Here is a 20,067-nt window from a genome sequence, read left to right on the forward strand (position 1 = left end):
TTTGCTCAAATAATGGAATTCAGCTATGTTTTCAAAATGACAGAAATAAGACAAAGGTGGAAAGTAAAATGTATTTTTGCTGGCTGCAAAGGGAAATTACGAGCCCTGTAAATCTTATATTTCTTTTTTTTGCCACTGTGTATTTGCAATATGTATTTATGCTTCTTATCTTTTACTCCCCATATTTGCTGTAAATTTACAGGCAGTTCGATTTTTTTTTTTCCAAATCAAGTACAGCTGTCGAGTCGGGTCTACGGGTGGGCATGGATGGGCGCAGGTCAGCACATTTTCACTCCCAACTTGTTAAATACTGATGCTTGATCAGGAAGTACGTTTATGTGACATTAGAGAAAAATGATTTATTGTGTTAGTCCGACTGAAATCACAATAAATTAAAATTCTCAAAGTCGGACAAACACACACAGATAATGCAATTGGAAGTCGAATTACTCCTGCATGTATACAGTCAATCAGACCCAAACTGGCCGTGGCGCTCAGTGCATGCTCCGTAGTTTCCGCCCCCGGACTTTGACCCGGAAATCAAAAGCATTAAATGCATAACAGAAGAAGAAGCAAAATTGGAGTCTGACATATTTCAGTCAATAAATTGATGAATTAAATGACTATGTCAAGCTATAACCATAGGTCGACTTAACTCTGCATATGAACGTATTGAGTGACCTAACAGGTCAAACTATGACGCTCTAGGTACCCCTCCAGCATCACTTTTAGACACTTCGGGATGGCGTGTCAATTTATGTTTACAATCACAGTCTTTCCAAATCACAGGAAATGCACAGTGCCCGCTCGTTTGGGCAACAAAAACATGTTAGGTTTAGAAAAAAACATCATGGTTTGGCTTAAAATAAGAACTTTTGTTAACATGTCAAAGATCACAAATTTCAAGTGACACCCACCTCCCCTCACACCTGCCCATTGCGGACTTTCTGCCTTTATACTACGGCAGTTGCTTGGGGCATCAAAAAATGCCTCCTCCTGCAACACCTCACACTGATGCTAAACGGTGCGTCAGTATCTGACACTGAGGGCCACTGACCAAGTGTTGATGTGTCACTATTTGACTCCAGTCTGTTCTCACTCCCACCTCATCAAAGGCTGTCACTGTGTCAGTGATCTCTGCAGAGGATGCCGACACAGACAAGCACCTTTCACGGCAGAATGATACGCCCATGTTGCCGGATTTGCAAGAATGAGATAAATATTTTGATTGTAGAGAATCTAACCAAGCTAACGATGTGTAGCATGTCCATATTGACAAATGTTTAAACATTAAATATATGTATACGTGATGCTGAGCCACTTAGAGCCAACATTTCATAAACCTTATTCATAAACTCGGCATGGTAAAATGTGCACGGTACACTGCTTTTAAAACAAGAAGTATGAACCTCAAATCATCCTTAAAAAAATTACAACTCAACCGTGACACATAAATAATCCCCTGAGAGCACAACACAGCTCATGGACAATAAAACCAGTGTCCCGTGTGTGTATATAAGAATCAATAAAGTGTGTGTCCAATAGAGACAAACAGAGCTAAAGAAAGCCACTGGATGCGTTAAAAGCCCACACTACTAACCACTGTCGCCTGAGGGCTGCTGCGGTGTGTCAATGAGAGAGAGAGGTGAATGAATCAAATGCATGTGTGGGGTTTATGAAGTGGAGGCTGCCTGCCTGTGTGTGTGTGTGTGTGTGTGTGTGTGTGTGTGTGTGTGTGTGGTGGTGAAGCCATCACAAGGGTGACAGCATGTCTGTGAGTAGTGGCTCCCCACAGGCCCCAGAGAGACTTCCAGGCCCGGCCACAGAGGGGAGGCAGCCAGGCGCCCAGGTCCACACCAGAGTCACCACACTGGGGGGAGGCTGCAAGCAAAGGCCCCGGATTCACAGGGCCCACATGTGCGAAACCAGCAGCACTTCACAAAAAAATGGGCCTCAGAAAATACGACCAGTGTTTTTCATGCTAAGACACCGTCTGTGAGTGCACGTGTATCTGCTGAGATGTTGTCTTGGTACCAAAATTGTTCCTAAAGCTGCTTTAAAATGAGTTTCAGTGTCACGTGACATCAAAGGTGTGAAATGTTGGACTGTCGACTGCTTGCGTAATTCAACCTGTGAACAAATGAGTGTTTACTGGTTGAAAACTGAGCGTTTCAGCACACTAAACAGTACTAAAACATCCAACTTAAGTACTGCTCAGACGCAAATATGGCTCCACTCTAAATTCAAAGAACGTAATTTCTGTGTGTGTGTGTGTCATGAGCAGGAGAATAATTACAGAGAGACTGCAGAGGGATGATAATTATGTTTGCTTAAGCTTCCAGGATATGAGACGTCGACAGTCAGCCCGAATCTGTGTGTTGGTGTGTGTGCAGCTGAACTGCAAACATCCAGGAGCGTAGTTTAATGATCTCATATCACTTTTTAAAAGTTGTTGATTTAAGATTCAATACCTTTATTGCCATATCAACATGGTTAACTGGAACTTGTCTCGATGAGGTCACTGATGGTATCAGGTATAATGTATAATGCTGTATTTAAGATCAACAACAGACTCTGTGACCTTATTCCAACTGAATATCCTCTCATACACGAGACTTGAAAAAAAGCATCTTATAGAGGGTAAAAAATGTAAACTTAAATGTGTGAGCTTTAGTTTGGTTTGTAGAGGTCCAGGTGTGGAATGAGATTGAGATTGAGATTGTAAAAAATATGTTAAAGCATGAACACCCTAAACGACTAATATCCACTTACACTGTAAAGTTATTTCCACTTGCCATGTGTTCCTATTTATGTTGTCTTACTTATCGAACCAATGTTTAGACTGATGGAATAAATGTCTTGGGAGCATTTAGTCGTGAGCATTAGGTTAGTTTAGTCTCTAGGGTTTTTGGTTAGTCTTTGTCTACAGTCTAGTTCTGTAGGTTATGAATGTTACTGTTTATTACATGCACTTCCTTTTCTTAAATCTAGACAACGTGTTCATATACACATTTTAAAATACAATTTGCGTCATGTCTGGGCCCCTATTTTCGAGCACTATTTCCTATGAATTGTACTTGTGTTTTTCTTAATCTGTGTTTGTGAATAAAATTGAATTGACTGATTGACTTAAACAAAGACAAAGAAAGACAAATATAGTAAAATCACTATGCACATTAGGCAAAAATAAAAACAGATTCAGTTCTATCCATACACATGATCATAAAAACTAAAAACAAATGGATAAGTGCAGAGTTTGCATGTTCTCCCTGTGTCAGTGTGGATTTTCTCCAGGTACTCCAGCTTCCTCCCACAGTCCAAAGACATGCAGGTTAATTGGTGACTCTAAATTGCCCGTAGGTGTGAATGTGAGTGTGAATGGTTGTCTGTCTCTATGTGTCAGCCCTGTGATAGTCTGGTGACCTGTCCAGGGTGTACCCTGCCTCTCACCCCGTGTCAGCTGGGATAGGCTGCAGGCCCCCTGCAACCCCAACAGGATAAGCAGTTATGGAAAATGAATGAATGAGAATCAAATGCTTCAGAGCACCAAACATTAGCACCCACAGTGAATTTATCATCACATTAAACTATTTAACCTGCTGAGTGTACTGCAGTGCGATGTTTGTAATGTTAAGGAGGCAGACAGCCTCAGGATATGTGCTCTTATGGAACCTGGATGTTCTGTTCTTAGTGCATCTTAAGCCCGGCATTTACTTTCCACAAACACAACATACTCAGCATACAAACCGACACATGCAGAGTGCAGAGTAAAGGCTCTTAACAGTTCTCAACCAGTGGTGAAGTGGGTTGATGGGTATACTCTCACCTGGTGTTTACATGCTTTTCAGTGATCTGAACACACATAAACAGCCGAGACACATTGTCATCTATGCCTGTGTCTATCATGTGTCTCCAGCTGACTGGCTTTGTTCACATTTCGTTGCTGCCTGCATCATGCTAGAGGGGTCAAGGGCCCCAGCGCAGTTATTACGTCCACACACTAGCTGCACGCTAGTCACTTTAGCGACTGTGTCACTACAGCTGGAAATATCACTTTCAGAAGAAGTCAACACATTTCCTTACGCTGGGAAAACAATGGACGGTCACAGACCATTTTGTCCAACTCAAGTTATAGAGCCTTAGTTTGCTGTGACAAAAACAACCACCCTGTCCTGCACTGATTACGTGGTCTTTATCAGGGACGCATCAGGGCACATTAGAGCTATCTTAGTTACAGTAGTTATTCTATTGACACAAACAAATAAAATATTTGGGTCTAAACAATGTACAAAATAATCCTACATAAGATAAACCCATTAGTAAAAACCTTAAAAGTGAATATACCTAACAACACAGAATCCCTTAATTCAGTTGAGGCCTGCTGGTGCTCCACTACTGCAAGACATGCATGTAACATGACTGAGAGTGAGCTCAGTTCAGTAGGGACATGTCCATACTTATCACGGATATGCTGCATAAGAGGGCACACAATTATATGTCCTTCATTTTGTATGCCAGTCTTACAGCAACACACACGTCGTTCTGGTGGTGTACGGCTCCACCTCCCTATTTCCACTCACAATCTGTGAGAGGAAAACCGGAACCGGGTGGTTTCAGGCTTTTTGTCTGAAACTGATGCTATTAAATTTGTGCTTTTTTTCGTCCTCCCTTCGTCTAAATTGTCGATGACTGATATCAACCCTTTGGAAACACTCAGTAGTATTTCGTGCAGCTAAATAATGTCTATAAACATTACTATTAACAGCATCAATCTAAAACCTACCAACACTGGCTTTTAAAGAGCCACATTATCTGAACCTTTGTATAAATAAAATCAAAGTCACTTCTAATGCAACACAAACGGAAAGTACAAAGTTAACGGCAACAGTTTTAATCATTACTACTTGGCACAAAGCTGAGTGTTGTTCTGCCAAAAACCTTCAGAATACCAGATAAAACAAGTCAACAGCTTCAGGTGCTTTAACGTCAACATCATTCAAGATGCACCCACACACGTCAACACACACAAATCACACACAGTAGCTGTGATAACCCTGGGTGTTTGCCAGTGTAGCTTTTGCCAAGAGTCTTGAGATTACTGTGGTTTTGCTCCGCTGACACACCCGCAGCCTGTTACACACAAACATCTCTCCTTGCCAACACACAATATGACAGTCACACAACCAACGCCCTGCACACGCACGTACACACACTGCCTCTCACACATCCTTACCTGTGCTGTTCAGCCGACTGAGTCTCGCCGAGCCGCTTCTTTGCAAGGGGTACTGGGATGCCTGCTTTGTCGGCCCCTGATTGGCAGGTGGAGCTGTTTTAGCTGATGTTTGATTGGCGGCGGCTGTCTTGGCCGTGCTGTGGTTGGTGACAGTCGGGGCCTTCAGACCTGTGAAGAGGACGCAGGAGTCAGTCAAATCTCATCGCAGAACTTGTCTTTGGGCTTTGTTTCCTCCTACACTGTTGCAGGTAAAGGGACAGTTCACCCTGAAATTAAAAATACACATTCTTCCTCTTGCCTGCAGCGCTATTTATCAGTCTAGATTGTTTTGGTGTGAGATGCAGAGTGTTGGTGATATCAGCTGTAGAGATATCTGCCTTCTCTGGAATAATGTAACTAGATGGCACTCGGATTTAGCAGCAAATAATGCATTTGAAAAACTCCTTTGAGATAGTTGCAAATGTGAAAACATGTCAACCCTGATCTGGGTTTCCACTCTCTCCTCAGAGCTGCTGGGTCACAGAGTTGAACAGCTCAAATGGAAGATTTGAAATCAGTGAAGCCAGATAATGAGCAAGAAGTTAAGTTTTTGATCCTGTATCTTCCACCATCTATCTCTTGTCCTTCAGCCCTCACTCAGTGCTCAGTGTCTGACAGCTAGCATCACAGCTGTAGTCACTGTTTCTCTATTACACTCTGTGACTGTCCCTCTTTTTGTAATAGGATTGCATGTGTCATCCAGTCTCTGACCCAGATGTGTTACGCCACAGAAACAGCTGTCTGATTCTTTCCTCCAATGCAAAGGAAAAGTACGCATCATGTGTGTTATAAAACCAACCTGGTAACTAGTCTCTGTTACAGGTGGAGGGGAAGTTGCAGTCGTTCACACCTTTAATAAAAATGTCTCTCTGGTTTATACACACTGACAAAAGGAGAGGTCCACATTTAGAATGGTACCAGTCTTCATACACTTCCTGATATTGAAAAAAAAATTACATGGAGCATTAAATAAATTGTTCATTGGCCTCACGACTAAATCATGTGTTAAAAAAACTACTTGCAAAGATTAGATCTAAAAGCAGGATTTAAAGAGTGTTAAAAAAATCTATTTCCACATTTTACTTTGATATTTTCTGTCAAATTTCCCAGTGTTGATTAAAAGTGCACTGAAAATGCTGAAAAGGCATTAAATAAACTTTTTTTGTTTTACATAAACCCACACTGCTAGAAGAATATTATTCTTGGAGGGGTTTGAGGATGATATTCTGCCAAAGCAGAGATTCCCAAGAGTGCGTTGAATGGGCCATTTATCAAAATGCTGTTGTGGGCTTCCACGTGAACCTCTCAGTAGGTCCAAGACTCTGCTTATCATAGGTGTAGATTTTGGGGTGTGGACGCAGGGGACACATCCCCCTCAGTATTTAGAACATGTGCATTTGTGTCCAATGAACATGAAAGTAAAGGAGGACTTTATTTTGACAAAATGTAAGGCACTTACACCATAAAATTGACGCAGTAAATTCACAAATTGGTGCATAAGAATTCACCAGAATGCAGGAAATTAAGTATTTGATACTTGAAATTCACGGAGGACCCCAAAGTCCCCTGTTTTATAGGCGTTTCCCCCAATGTTGAAACTAACCCTACGCCTAGTTACTGATGACATATTCGAATCTGCCATTTGTTCACAGTTTAGCATCGTGAAAAAATATTACTTGTTGAAATTAAACACTTTCCAAGAACACTGACGTGGACAAAAACAGCTCTTTGCCTGACATGCTCCTGAAAATAATACGAGACGTCGCCCGCTGCCTCTTCTTCTGGTGAGTTTTATGGCAGTTGGCATCCATAAGTGATGCATTAACGCCATCTGCTTGTCCCTTGTCCTATCTATTCCGGCATTGTCACAGTGTGTGTGAAAAGGCTCAAGACGGAAATGATCCTGAATGCAGTGCATGTGTGAATAGTGAAAAACACTAGCGGTGCCTGAAAGTTCATCCAAGTAATTTACAGAGAAGTGAGTGAGAAAGAGTCCAGAATCTGGACTGAAGTGTTTCAGTCAAGAGTGTTTTAATCATTTGAATTTTATCATTAACTGAAAATAGTAAGTAAAAAGGTAAATGTGTTTGACAAGAAAGATTTGGGTCACTCACACACATACACACTCACCTGTGGCAGTGCTCCTGGCCTGCAGTGACAGAGCTCTGCTCCTCATTGCAGGCTTTGGAGCAGCAGTGACACCAGTGGTTACTGCGTCACTGGGAGCATTGGTGCTGCTGGGAGCTGCTGGGCTGGAGACGAAGGGCTTTGCCATGCTCGGGCTGCCCACAGGAAGTGAGCCTCTGCTGGGCTGCTCATCTGGCTTGGTCCCTGTTGGTGGTGGAGCTCCTGGAGATGCTGGAGAAGCTGAAGGAAAGAAAATAAAAGTGCTTTATTTAAATGGAAGAGCAGACGTTTGGAGTGGGTGTTTAAAGTGTCAGCTTTTTTTTAATTTCAAGGTGTGAATCCTGTAAATAATAACTTAATATCCTTCAGAGAAAATAACATCGGTAAACAAAGACAAAGGAGAGGCTGGACTGTGTAATCATGGACAAATCTTTACATTATCACTCGAGCGCAAATGACTTTCAGTAAAACTACGCCCTGCAGGAAATTCTGTAAACATCAGATCAGATCAGGATGCTGGTTATAAACTTCTTCGATGGCTGTCAAACATAAACACCGTTATCTCTCTGAGGCAGTTATTGCTCCATTTGGACTATAGACAACAAAAATGAAAGCATGTGGGTTTTATCAGATGCTTGTGTGTGGTGTGTCTGTGTTGTGGTGTCAAGGAGGGAGACGCAGGCCCTGTCTACACATATACAGATGTTTTTGAAAATGGATATTATAAGATTTTTTACAACACTTTCCTGTGTGCAGATTTACAACAACAACAACAACAATGGCGGGCTACTGGTAAGTTTTGTTAGCACTGCTTCGTCTAATGACTACTTTAAACTTAAACTCAGAACTGCTGCACCACTTCATGGACAAACAGAGGTGTCTTCTGTGCCCAGTGTTTTTGGTCGACCTCAGTGTTTGCAGTTTCAAGTCCTCCAGAAATGATGGCTTTGGATATGGCACGGCTGAACCAGCAGATGGTGTGACTGATTTCGAGAGTGGGATTGTTGTTGATGAGTAATAGAAGGAAAATTTTTGCATGTCCAGAGCATCATTCATCGAGTAAGCTCCCCCATCCGTAATTAAATGGGAATCAACCGTGATGAGATCTCCAGGAAGTGTTTTTAAAAAGATGACGTTAGCCTGGACACGTTACAACTTTTGTGACGAGGGGAGACGGAGGGACAGAGATATTTTGTATAACTAAGGTCAAGTGGGCAGATTTTTTTTTTTTTTTAAACATAGAGGGAAATAACTGTTTTTAAAAATATGTAAATGTATGTGTCAGGCCTGAAATGTTCACAGCATCTAATTCTTAAGAAGATATTAATACAGACGTTGTCATTAATCAGATATTTTAGGGTGACATCAACATTTTCCATGTCAGATACGACTGTATCTGTCCCAATCTGCTGGTGTTCTGCCACTCACTTGATGCACCTGATCTGATTTATCAGGATAAATTAACCAGGTAAAAGTGGAGGCGTCAGTGCAACTAAAATACACCAAGGGTACATCTGGTTTTATACAGAAACTAAAGCTTTTATTTAATTTTTCACCTCACAAACAGAAATGAGTGACTAAGTACTGCTGTTATGTTCTGGGCTGTGTTTTCAGATTATTTTTCATATCCTTCTATGCAATTATAAACTGATTCAGACTTGCAGAAAAACAACAACAATGTTCCTGCGGCACTGCGCAGCATACAGAGCAGAGACTCGCAAAAAACCAGTACACCTGCGGGGAAAGAATATTATGACACAGTATGTTCTTTGCAAATAAACAAATAAAACAGGTATGCATACCGCCAGATTGTTTCTGTGTGTAATCATAGAATACCAATACTGCATTTTCTACTAGAACCTCTCAAAATATTAATATTTTCTGTTAGTCTCACTAATCAATTATTTAATCAGGATAATTAAAGTGCAACATATCTGAGGCAGGTGACTGTGGGTGGACTGAAACACACACAGTAGGCTATAATGCCCTCGGAGTTACTCTCATTTATTTCCAAGAGACAGAATGTCCAGAGCTCCACATGAACAGCTGAAACGAGGTGTAAATAAATGAGTCATTACGAATGTGTGGGTGTGAAATAACACAACACGTAAAAACTACCTGCGTGGGGGTGTACGACACGGACGCTGCTCTCTGACAGGACTAAATACAGAACCAACATATTACCATGGGAACTAGCACATTTAATCTAGTAACCATAACAACCTGGCAATCTGTAACCATCACTGTGATGTGTTACTGTGTGAGTGAGACGAGAAGAGAAAGGTTAGAGAGTAGAGCTGTTAACCAAGGTCCTACTTATGGTTACATCGAACTACAAGAGGAGTTGTGGAGGAGAAATGTGACAAGTATCTTTGAGACAACTCCACTTACTAGCTTTTTCTCATGAGCCTAAGACCACAATTAATGGTCTTCATCTTTGTTTTTGTAGGGATGTTTTTAGTGGTGGTTTGTAGAGGCCTAATGAGAAAATGTGCAGATCCTTGCCACAAAGATACGCTACTTAAAGTGACAAATAAAAACCCAGTATAGGGTCCAAAACTGCAGCTGTGATAAAAGAATAAATCTATGTAACTAAAAGAAAAGAAAAAACTAGATTCAACTAGAATGTGTGTGCACACGCCGCACCGCCTCACCTTTTCCCGTGGCTCCGCTGATCTCATTGCTTCCCACTGATGAGAAACTGAGGCTTGTGGGTAATCCCTTCACAGGAAGTTTGGAAGCAGCAGGCGCTGCAGGTCGTCTGATCGACCCCGATGCTGGTTGCTGATTGGCTGTTGGTTTGGAGTTGGACGTTGCGGGACCTGGGACCGCCGAGACAGATGCTCGCTCTGTGGTGGTGCGAGGTTTGGGGATACCTGGTAGACAGAGAGTAAAATGGGAGGCCATGAATTTATCAATACAGACACAATACTGAAACTAACTCTGGAGATAATCTAGTCTATAGTCTTACACAGTCTGATGTACTTTGATACGCACTGGGACTGATCAGAGAACATTCAAGGATCTAAACTTGCAGATAATTCGTAGATGCAACAGATGTTAAATGTCGCGTATTTGTTGCCTGTAAGCTTCTGAATTACACGAACAAAAGCAGGAAGGCTGCAGCCATGCACAGGTTAAAAAAAGGTCAAAGTGCCCTTTGAAACAAAAAGGGGCAAATCACTGTGACATTAAATTGATATCAGCTCATGTTTACACTGCAAAACAACCAGTTATCACGACCTGGCTTCACACACACAAACACACACCGTCTCTCTCTTTGTCTGTGCCACCAGCTGTGTGTGCTGCTTCTTTCTGCCTTTCTGACTGACAGGGATACAATATTGTTATGTAGACGCAGACAACACCAGTTGGAGAGCTGCAGGGTAATTCTGATATGATCAAAATTCTGGTAGTGGTTTGGTAACTGATCGAGGCCTAGTCCACATGGAGACTGGTATTTTTGTAAACAGGGTTTTTCCTCCTCTGCTCTCAAAACAAAATTCCGTTTATACTCTCTGTGATAAAAAAAGTCTCTGTCCAAATGAAAACGGAAAAACAATTGAAGCGCTGTCAAGAGCTGCCAAACCCACAGGCAGCAATGTAACTGTAACCTTAAAGCCACGCGAAGAAGAAGAGGAAGATGACGGCCAATCAGCAGCCTGAAAAACGCTCTTACTGGCAGGCTACTTGGAGCAGTGACCTCCATAGCACATTCTGACACCTCTGTTCCTCAATATAGTGGAAGAGTAACTACATAGGATTTTCATTTTGGACACCACGAGTACATGCGTGTGTAACAGTATATACAGTATATGTTCATATAAAATAATATGAGGTATCCAGAGGATGACAGGAGTTTCCAGGATGTGCTGCCGCAGAGACTGTAGTTCTATAGTTATGGAAATGTGAAGCACAACGTCTCAAACTCTCATCATTTTTGAGGACTGAGTCACACATTCTTTCCAAAAACCAAAGAAGAATTAATTCTCCTGAGAGCCATGACGCCCTCCTCTTCACACCAAACAACGGACACGAGATGCTTAGAAAGTGAGTGAGCATGTGTACGTGTGTGTGAGTGCGTGTGTGTGTCTGAACGAGTGAGTGGGTTGAGTGGGTGAGGTAAAGACAAAAGACTGTGATACAAAGAAATGCCAGTACAAGGGGACAAATGATCTCTGTTTCACTCTCAATGAAAATATAGTCATGGAAATATTTCAAGTGTCCATGATGCAGATCCACCGTCCCTCAGGTCCCACATTTTGTGGTGATGCTGTTTTATGAAGTAAACCGTCTTGTACTCTACAGCTACACCACTAAATCCTATTCCTGTCTGCAGCTGTTAACACAAAAAGTACAATCATTGCATATTACTTTTTTTTTTTTTCAATCAGGACCTGCAGCCTAATCTCCAGCTAAGCAGTGAGGACCCGGCAGTCCTGCTTGTCCTCTCTACATCAGGACTGCTACCATGGCACAGTGTTTTTTCACTGACCTTTAAAGGGACAGTTCACCCTAAATTCACAAGTACATATTTTATCTTCCCACCTGTAGTCTATTTATCAGTCTGGATTGCCGAGTGTGGAGATATCGGCCATAGAGATGCCAGCCTTCTCACATATACTGGAACTAGATGACACTTGCCCTGTGGTGCTCAAATCCAAGATAGCCCCTTTTACACCACCTGTTCAAGGCGTGAGTTTCGTGCCATTATTCCGCCTCACTGTTCTGTACAAAAGGTAAGATAGTGGAATAAGGGGACAGAGTTGTCTCGCCTTTAAGCCAGCAGTGGGGGTAGTAACAGTGCCGAATCGATGACGATGTAAAAGGGACAGCCGGCAAGACGGGACAGGTGTGATGTTTAGACAACATGTTATAAGTGCGGCCCAGCCCCGGAAGACTTAAAAAGCAGCTAGCAGCAGCTAGCAGCAGTTAGCAGCTAACTCACAGAAGAGGAACAGCAACTAAAGATGTCTGCAAATTGAGAAAACAATGAGGATCAGAAACTCCTCATCCTCCAAGCAGAGACAGAGATGGTAAATTATTGTTATTGCCATGTTATACCATTGTTGTTGTTAATATAGCGCTGCCAAGGCATATATTACATGTCACACTTGAGGGCAGACACTGTTGTGTTAATGCTTTTGCACACAGTCTGTTTTTTGTTTTGCGAAATTGTCGCACGTCTAAAAATAAATATGACCTCATGTTTTGTCAATCACATTTGCACACTGAGCCTAAAATTTTCGTCCATCATTAAAATTTTTGGAACAGGTTCCATTTTCTGCATTTTTCGCATCCGTCAGAAGCCTATAAAGAAGACTGACCAAGAATCAGTGAAAAAAATATGGTAGCTCATATTCAACAGTTCAGACAGTAATATTCAGGTGGACGATGATGAAGAACACAGAATGTGGAGGACAGCTCCGCCCCTTCATGCAGCTGCGGTGCCAAAGGAAAGACAGGGAGGGAGTGATGACAGTCAGATAGATCACTCCAGTGGAGAGGCAAAGGAGGAAATGTCTTTTCATTTCGTCAAGGATTGTGAATTTTCACAATGAACAGAACAATTAAACGCATTGGAATCAGTCTGCAAGGTTTCTGTGTGTAATAATTTTTTTCGGAGAAGGGATTTTTGATTTTGGGGTGAACTATCCCTTTAAACAATGTTGAAGGACCAGACCAAAGGTGGATTAGTTCACAATGACAAGACCCTAAATCATAGCTCCTCTATCTGAAGCATGAGAATGTACAAATGTATCATCTAATATTAGACATGTAGAATTTTCCGCACCTATTCTCAAAGTCGACGTGAGGTTGTACCAGCCCTCACACCTATTTAAACACAGTCCCACTAACATACTAACGACTTAATATACGAGTTATCCCACTTCCCTTTTTGGCCTCAATGGAGTCTCTTACTGACCTGTTTTTCTCCTCCATGACCTCATTAACAGAGTTACTGTTGTTAATTTGTGCATCCTGCATGTGCTCTAAATACATTTCACTTTCTACAATTGTAATTAAAACTGTTGGTTTTCTATGTTTGCAACCAACAATTAGCTCTTTTGTTTATATCCTATTTTTGCTGCTGGTTTCTACTCTTTTACAGGCTGCACGAACCTCATTCATCCACTAAGGTAATTAAAGTTTCAACTCAAACTTTCACTGAGTCTCTACAAACATAAGTTCTGCCTGGCGAAGGGGAGGGAGAGCGAGACAAAAAGGCACAAAGAAAAAAGGTTTTGTATAAAGAGAGGGAAAAAAAGTTTACATGTGTTCACCGCAATTACATTACCTCACATTAACACACACACACACACACACACACTGAGTCTCTGTTGGCAGCAGTAAAACTTGTACTGTGACTGAAGCCAGCAGGAAACATCTGGCTTCATTTGGTTTCAGTTCTGATGAAAAGCCAGCCAGAGGAAAGCAGCTGGATTCTGTTACCTCAGAAATCAATGTTAGGTAAGAGCTGGCTCGCTGCACGTCGGCCTCGTGCTTACTGTTGATACACAAAAACACACATGTACACAAAATTGTCTGACTACACCAGTTCAGACCTCTCAGGGAACACAGTCCTCCTGTAATCCCTGACTTTTACCTGATTCTAATCATAAACCCAAGACCAAACTCCGAACTAACAACACACACAGCAGCAAAACACTATTTGCTATGTAAAGATACAGTGGAGTAACGGCATCATGAGCAGAGACAGAAGTCACGTTACCTCTGTGGGTGGTTTAATTAGCGCTTCTCTGTGGCTTGTTGTTGTAGACGGTCCGGCTGTGCGTGCATGTTAGCGCACATTTAGCTGTATTGGCTAGCTCATTGTCACCGCTTTGCACTGTGCTCTTATGGTGGTTACTGCTGATATCAGGCTGACGTTGTCGCACAAGCGTAGCGCCCACCCTCCGGTTTATCATTAGCTCTGCCAGCACTGTTGCTATCGTTAGCGCAGTTCATTGAGTTAGCACCATTAGCTGCTAGCTGCTAGCTCAGTCACCTCCATGTTGTTGTTTTATAAAGTTGAGATACTTTTACTTCACTTGAGTATATTAATCTCATACCACTTTCTAGTTTTGCTTCACTACACCTTAGACAGAAACATTTTACTTTTTACTTCACTACAATTATTTGATAACTTTATTTTCTGGTGACTGTACAAATTAAGATTTTTAAACACAAAATATTAGAAAATATACAAGTGTATGGCCCCAGCTTCTCAAATGGGAATATGAATTATTTTGATTTATTAAACTGATTATTTTTTTCTGCATGATCACCTTTACTTTTACTTAAAGGTCCAATTGGTAGGATTGAGGTTGTACATATTGGCTGAAATGATAATATGATATTCGAAATTATGTTTTCGTCCATTTATGATCACCTGTAACTAAGGAACTTTGTGTTTTCATTTCCTTAGAATGAGTTGCTTTTATCTACACATGGAGCGGGTCCTCTTCCATGGAGTCCGCAATGTTGTTTCAAATCAAACACAGGCTCTAGATGGGGCCATTCATGTTTTTGCATTAGCCACCGTATTCTCCTACATGCTTTGCACACAGGAGAAGTTTTAGTTGGTTGCAATTTGCAATCTCACTGCTAGATGCCACTAAATCCTATACTTACTTACATACATAAAGGTTCAGTGTGTAAGATTTAGTGGCATCTAGCAGTGTGGATTGCAGATTTCAACCAGCTGAAATTTCTCCTGGTTAGATTGCCTTCAGTTTTCATTGTTCAGGAGGATTTAACGGGAGCTGAAGTATGCGCAGAGGTCTCTTCCTCTCCAAAACAAAAGGACCCGGTGTTTGAATAAACACTGAATAAAGCAACTTCACATTACAAACCACTGTTTCTCTGAAGCTGTTTGGCACATTGGAGACGTGGGTTTGCCCACCAAGTGCTAATGCACGTTCACAAGCAGTTTCATGTTGAAAAATCTGTGTTTTTTCGACACTGCACATGGCAGAAGCATTTGGCCAAAGCAAAAATGCAAAAAAAGCATTATCTAGAGTCAGTGCTTGGTTCGTCCGCTCTAGGCTACTGTAGAAACATGGCAGTAAACATGGTGATCTCTATAAACAAAGACCCACTCCCTAATTTAAGGTAACAAAGACATGATTCTAATTTCCAGGTGATTATACACAAAGAAAACATACTTATACTCAATTTCTTCCAATATATCCCTCTAAATCCTGCACACTGGACCTTTAAATAACATTTTTATCGAGGTCTTTAACTGCTAACAGAGTATTTTTACAATCCATCATGTTTTGGGAAGAAGCCACAGAGTGTATTACATTCCCTGTTTATAACAGAAAGAAAACTGGTGGCAGACTTAATGTCTGTGGATCGCTTGGTTTGAGAACTCACAGCAGCAAATGCAACAAACTTATTCAGCCGTCTTTCTCAGACCTAAATCCTTGTCATGAAATGTGTCTCCTCTTCTGAAGATAACAGCCCTGCTCTATATATGATGATAAGCTTAAACATAACATAGTGGGTGTTGTGCCTTAGGAGCTCTTCAGCAGTTCAGTGACATAACCAAATCCACACTGACACTCAAGAGTAAAGACACAAATCAGCATATCAAACAGGAAAGACGACTACGTGCTGCATGGGACACGTTAAACTTTCACACTTAACTTTGCAGAGAGTGAACCAAGGAGACCCGACCCTAAACTGACCCTGTGATAAAATGTGGACTGCTCGGTTCGCTTTCATTTGGGTGAATTTCTTTTATCTTACAAGCAGATTTATCTGTTTACAGAAGCCTATCACATCTGAGTGCAGATAAAAACACTGAGCACATAAACACGCTGGCGAAACCTATTATGGAAAAGATTTGTAATGGATTAATCAAGTCAGGACCAGATTCAAAAGACGCAGACACACACACATACACACACTCAAAGGAATCCATTGATGGCGATTTCAGTCTGAGGTCAAGAGGCATCCGTTTGTTCCTGCGTATCAGCAAAGAGGACAGACCAGCTTTTGTCCATCAGAATGTGACCTTTATAAAGGAGAAAGATCTGGTTTTACACTCACACACATACACACACACATTCACACACACATACATTTCAGCATTTTCCGCGATGTAAATGACACAATGCAGCTCAGTGATTATGGAAAACAAGGGTCAAGTTTCGCACACACACGAGCACAGGAGTGGAATTACAGGCCACTGGACACCAGACAGGGGACACCATGTTTAAGTTGAGTGTCTCAACAGTGTTTCATCACCAGCATTTACTAGCACACACACACACTATAGACTGCAGGCTACAGTGTCAGGATGTGACTGACATGACGCCAACAGACTTCTCCATTACACCATTCAACACAAATCACGAACGCACAAAGCCACAGACAGGAAACACACACGGACTGAAATTCCCTTCAGGAACAATAAAGTAGAAAAAACAAAAAGAGGATGACGGAGAAGACGGGGAAAAGTAATGGAAGCACGAAAGAGAAAAAATGTTACCCATGAGTTTTTTTTAAAGGTCCAGTGTGTAGGATTTAGAAAGGGATATATTGGCAGAAACAAAATACGATATAACAAGTATGTTTTCTTTAGTGTATAAAAATTGTCGTCAAAGATCACCAAGTTGAATTTCGTTCATTTGTTTCTACATTAGTCCAGAGTAGATAAACCAAACACTGGGTCTAGATAGGACTATTCATGTTTCCACATCAGCCACCGTAGTTAGCAGCCCCTCCGCTATGAGAGCGTTGGAAAAACACTTACTTTAACAGAGTTTTTACAGGTTTTCATCACCAGCTTTGTTTTGGAGAGGAAGAGACCTCTGCAGATAATCCGGCTCCCAGTTAAAACCTCCTGAACATCTGGATCTCAAGTTACCAGAGAAAAAAGGTGTGCACACATTAACAGGTGCTGAGCTAGTGGTCATCTCTGATATGCCAAACAGCATCGGAGAAACACAGATTTGTGATGTGAAATTGCTTTATTCAGTTTGTTTGTTTTGGAGAGGAAAAGACCTCTGTGGATAATTCGGCTCCCACTAAAAACCTCCTGAACGTCTGGAACAAATTTAAGCTGAGCACACATTAAGTTATCAGAGAACAAAGGTGAGCACACTTGGCAGGTGCTGGGTAAGAGGTCCATCTGCAACGTGCCAAATAGTGTCTGAGAAAAACTGATTTGTGACATGAAACTGCTTCATTCAGTGTTTCTACCATTTTTAATCACCTGGTCTGTTTCTTCTAGAGCAGAAGACACCCCTGCAGATAATCCAGCTCCTGGTAAAAACCTCCTGAACAATGAACACCGCAGGAGTTCTAATCGGGAGAAGTTTCAGCTGGTTGCTGTACTCACTGCTAGAAGCCACCAAATCTCCAAAAATCTTACACACTGTTCCTTTAACTTTGTCTGAAGAAAAACAGGGAGGTGCAGGATAAAATTAGTTTGCACACACACACACATGCAAACACGCACAGCCCGAGTGTCCGGCAGTAGTTTGTGAAGTGCAGTGTTAGTGCAGAAAGATTCAAGATACTAAAAAATAGAGTTCTTATGCAACACACTGCAGCTGAAACTTAAAGAGAATCTAATTCCCCAGCTGCACGCACACACACACACACACACACACACACACACAGACGATAACAGTACATGCCTGTCCATCAGCAACTTGCTCCCTGTATGTGACAAAGTTTGGAGATCACAAAACAGTCTGTGCTCGGGCCTGAAAGAGTGTGTGTGTGAGTGAGTGTGTGTGTGCAAGTGGTGTAGCGGTATGTGGAAGGCATTTTAACTCGCAGCTCTGCAGTGTCAGCCTGCTCATTTCCTGAGTCTGCTGCAGGGACGAGTTTTTCTTTCCTCCACACAGACTGACACACGAGTCTATACCCCTGACAGACAGCTGAGGAGCGTGCTGTCGAGTGGAGCAGACATACACTCCATGTGCAGTGTGCCGCTGTGTGTTTACATTTCAGGTTTCATGAAGTAAAAGTGTCCCTACTGAAATAGCGCATGTTTATGTCTCCATATACATTCAGACACCGTGTTGACTCACCCTGGCACTGACTTTGGCTCTGCCTCACTCTCGTTGGAGATCCACCCCCGGCGCTCTGTCCACCCTCTCCCAACACGGAGCCATCACTCTGCCTGGGCCCGGGGCTCCCCTGTCCTGGAGGTCCAGTCCCTGACCCCGGAGGTGGAGCCGGCCCCGAGGGCCCCTTCTCCACTCTGGCGCCTCTTCCCTGCTGCCTGGCATTGGGCCCCAGCTTGGAGGAGACTTTCTGTAGGAAGAGGTGACGTTTAGTGACAGCGTCCCAGCCGAGCGGCCCCAGCTCCGAGCTGCGCACCGAGACCATGGTGTTAGCCATTCCCCGCTCAGAGTCAGAAATGTGGACTGGGGGAAGCGAGGGAGGCAGGGAAGGAGCAGAGGGGAGGAGTGAGGGAGAGAGTGTGTTAAGACAAGAGGGGGAGGAGGAAAAGAGAGAGCAGGAAAGAGAGGTAGGAGGGAAAATTGGGAGTGTGCTGCAACCACAAGAGGGGTAAAAAAAAAAGTCGGTATTGTGTTGTACATTCCCTTTGAGAATCCCGGCTCTGACCAGGCCAATTTTTTTCTCTCTCTCGCTCTCTGTCTTACCCCCACCCCCGTCCCTCCATGTTCCTCCCCCTCTGACTCTATAAACACCAGCACACATGGAGTGAGTTTGTGGATGAGGGCCTGCCGTTTGTCTCAGACTTTTCAAAGGAAAGGCTCAACTTATAGAAGCTGTTTTGTCTTTTATCATTTGCCCTAACAGAGCAGTCAGGGGGGAGGGAAAGTGAGGAAGACGTGAAAGAGCGTTCACAACTTCACATCAATTCTCAGATAAAATCCCTGATGTGCTTAACATGCAAAAAGCCTTTCACCCTGTCACCTCCACGTCCACCTCCCTACCCAAATCTCAGAGCAGAGCTTTATTCAGAGGGGACGAAACACTTCAGAGTGTTCTTGTAACTTATAGCCTCATCGACTTTCCAGCTGAGCCAAGAGGCTGAGCCCAAGGATTACTGTAGCATACCAATACACACTAAATCATGTGTTGACATGCTAGCTGGCAGCTGGACTGGGCCTAACTGATGTTCTGTTTGGCAAAACATAAATGTTACGCACACGTGAAACACCATGTCTCTGAATATTGATAAAATAAAGGACAAAATTATAATAAAATAAAGTACAGTGCATCTAATTAATCATTAAGACATCTGAACGTGTGCCACTACATGGATGGGAATGTCATCAAATCATCAATAATGGAAACTGTGCATAGTTTAGTGACATATGACATTTGACCATAGTCAAAGCCATTAAAGGCTGATGCACAGAAAACATCTAAAGCATCTTATTTGCTTCTGATACATATACATATACATATAGGTTAGCGTACGTGCACAGCTGACATGTTCCCAACACACCCTGTACTGTTACAACCCCTCAGGCTGCCTATGAGAGAATACGCTGGGGCAGGTTTCAAACTTGTCACCAGCTCACTGGATCTTTAAAAACACATACCAGAGACAGAGCACACATACTGTACACGCACCACTCCTTCATTTAAAACACACTTTAAACTACTGCTACGTTGACTCTCCTGAGGAAGTAAACAATGCTCGACGACAACAACAAAAACAACAA

The 20,067-nt window shown here is 42.3% G+C and overlaps 1 protein-coding gene across 2 annotated transcripts in view; it reads right to left on the minus strand.

Annotated features, from left to right (window-relative positions):
• LOC126391008 (microtubule-associated tumor suppressor 1 homolog) overlaps positions 1 to 20,067 on the minus strand; it is an 82,520-nt gene that overhangs the window by 40,723 nt on the left and 21,730 nt on the right. For both annotated transcript variants that reach the window (XM_050045570.1, XM_050045569.1), the window contains exons 4-7: positions 18,454 to 18,679; positions 10,054 to 10,275; positions 7,403 to 7,639; positions 5,234 to 5,401 (exon numbers count right to left, since the gene is read on the minus strand). In XM_050045570.1, the coding sequence (XP_049901527.1) occupies positions 5,234 to 5,401; positions 7,403 to 7,639; positions 10,054 to 10,275; positions 18,454 to 18,679 (853 nt within the window). The remainder of the gene's footprint in view (positions 1 to 5,233; positions 5,402 to 7,402; positions 7,640 to 10,053; positions 10,276 to 18,453; positions 18,680 to 20,067) is intronic.

Source organism: Epinephelus moara, chromosome 5 (assembly GCF_006386435.1).
Source record: "Epinephelus moara isolate mb chromosome 5, YSFRI_EMoa_1.0, whole genome shotgun sequence".
Taxonomy (NCBI): Eukaryota; Metazoa; Chordata; class Actinopteri; order Perciformes; family Serranidae; genus Epinephelus; species Epinephelus moara.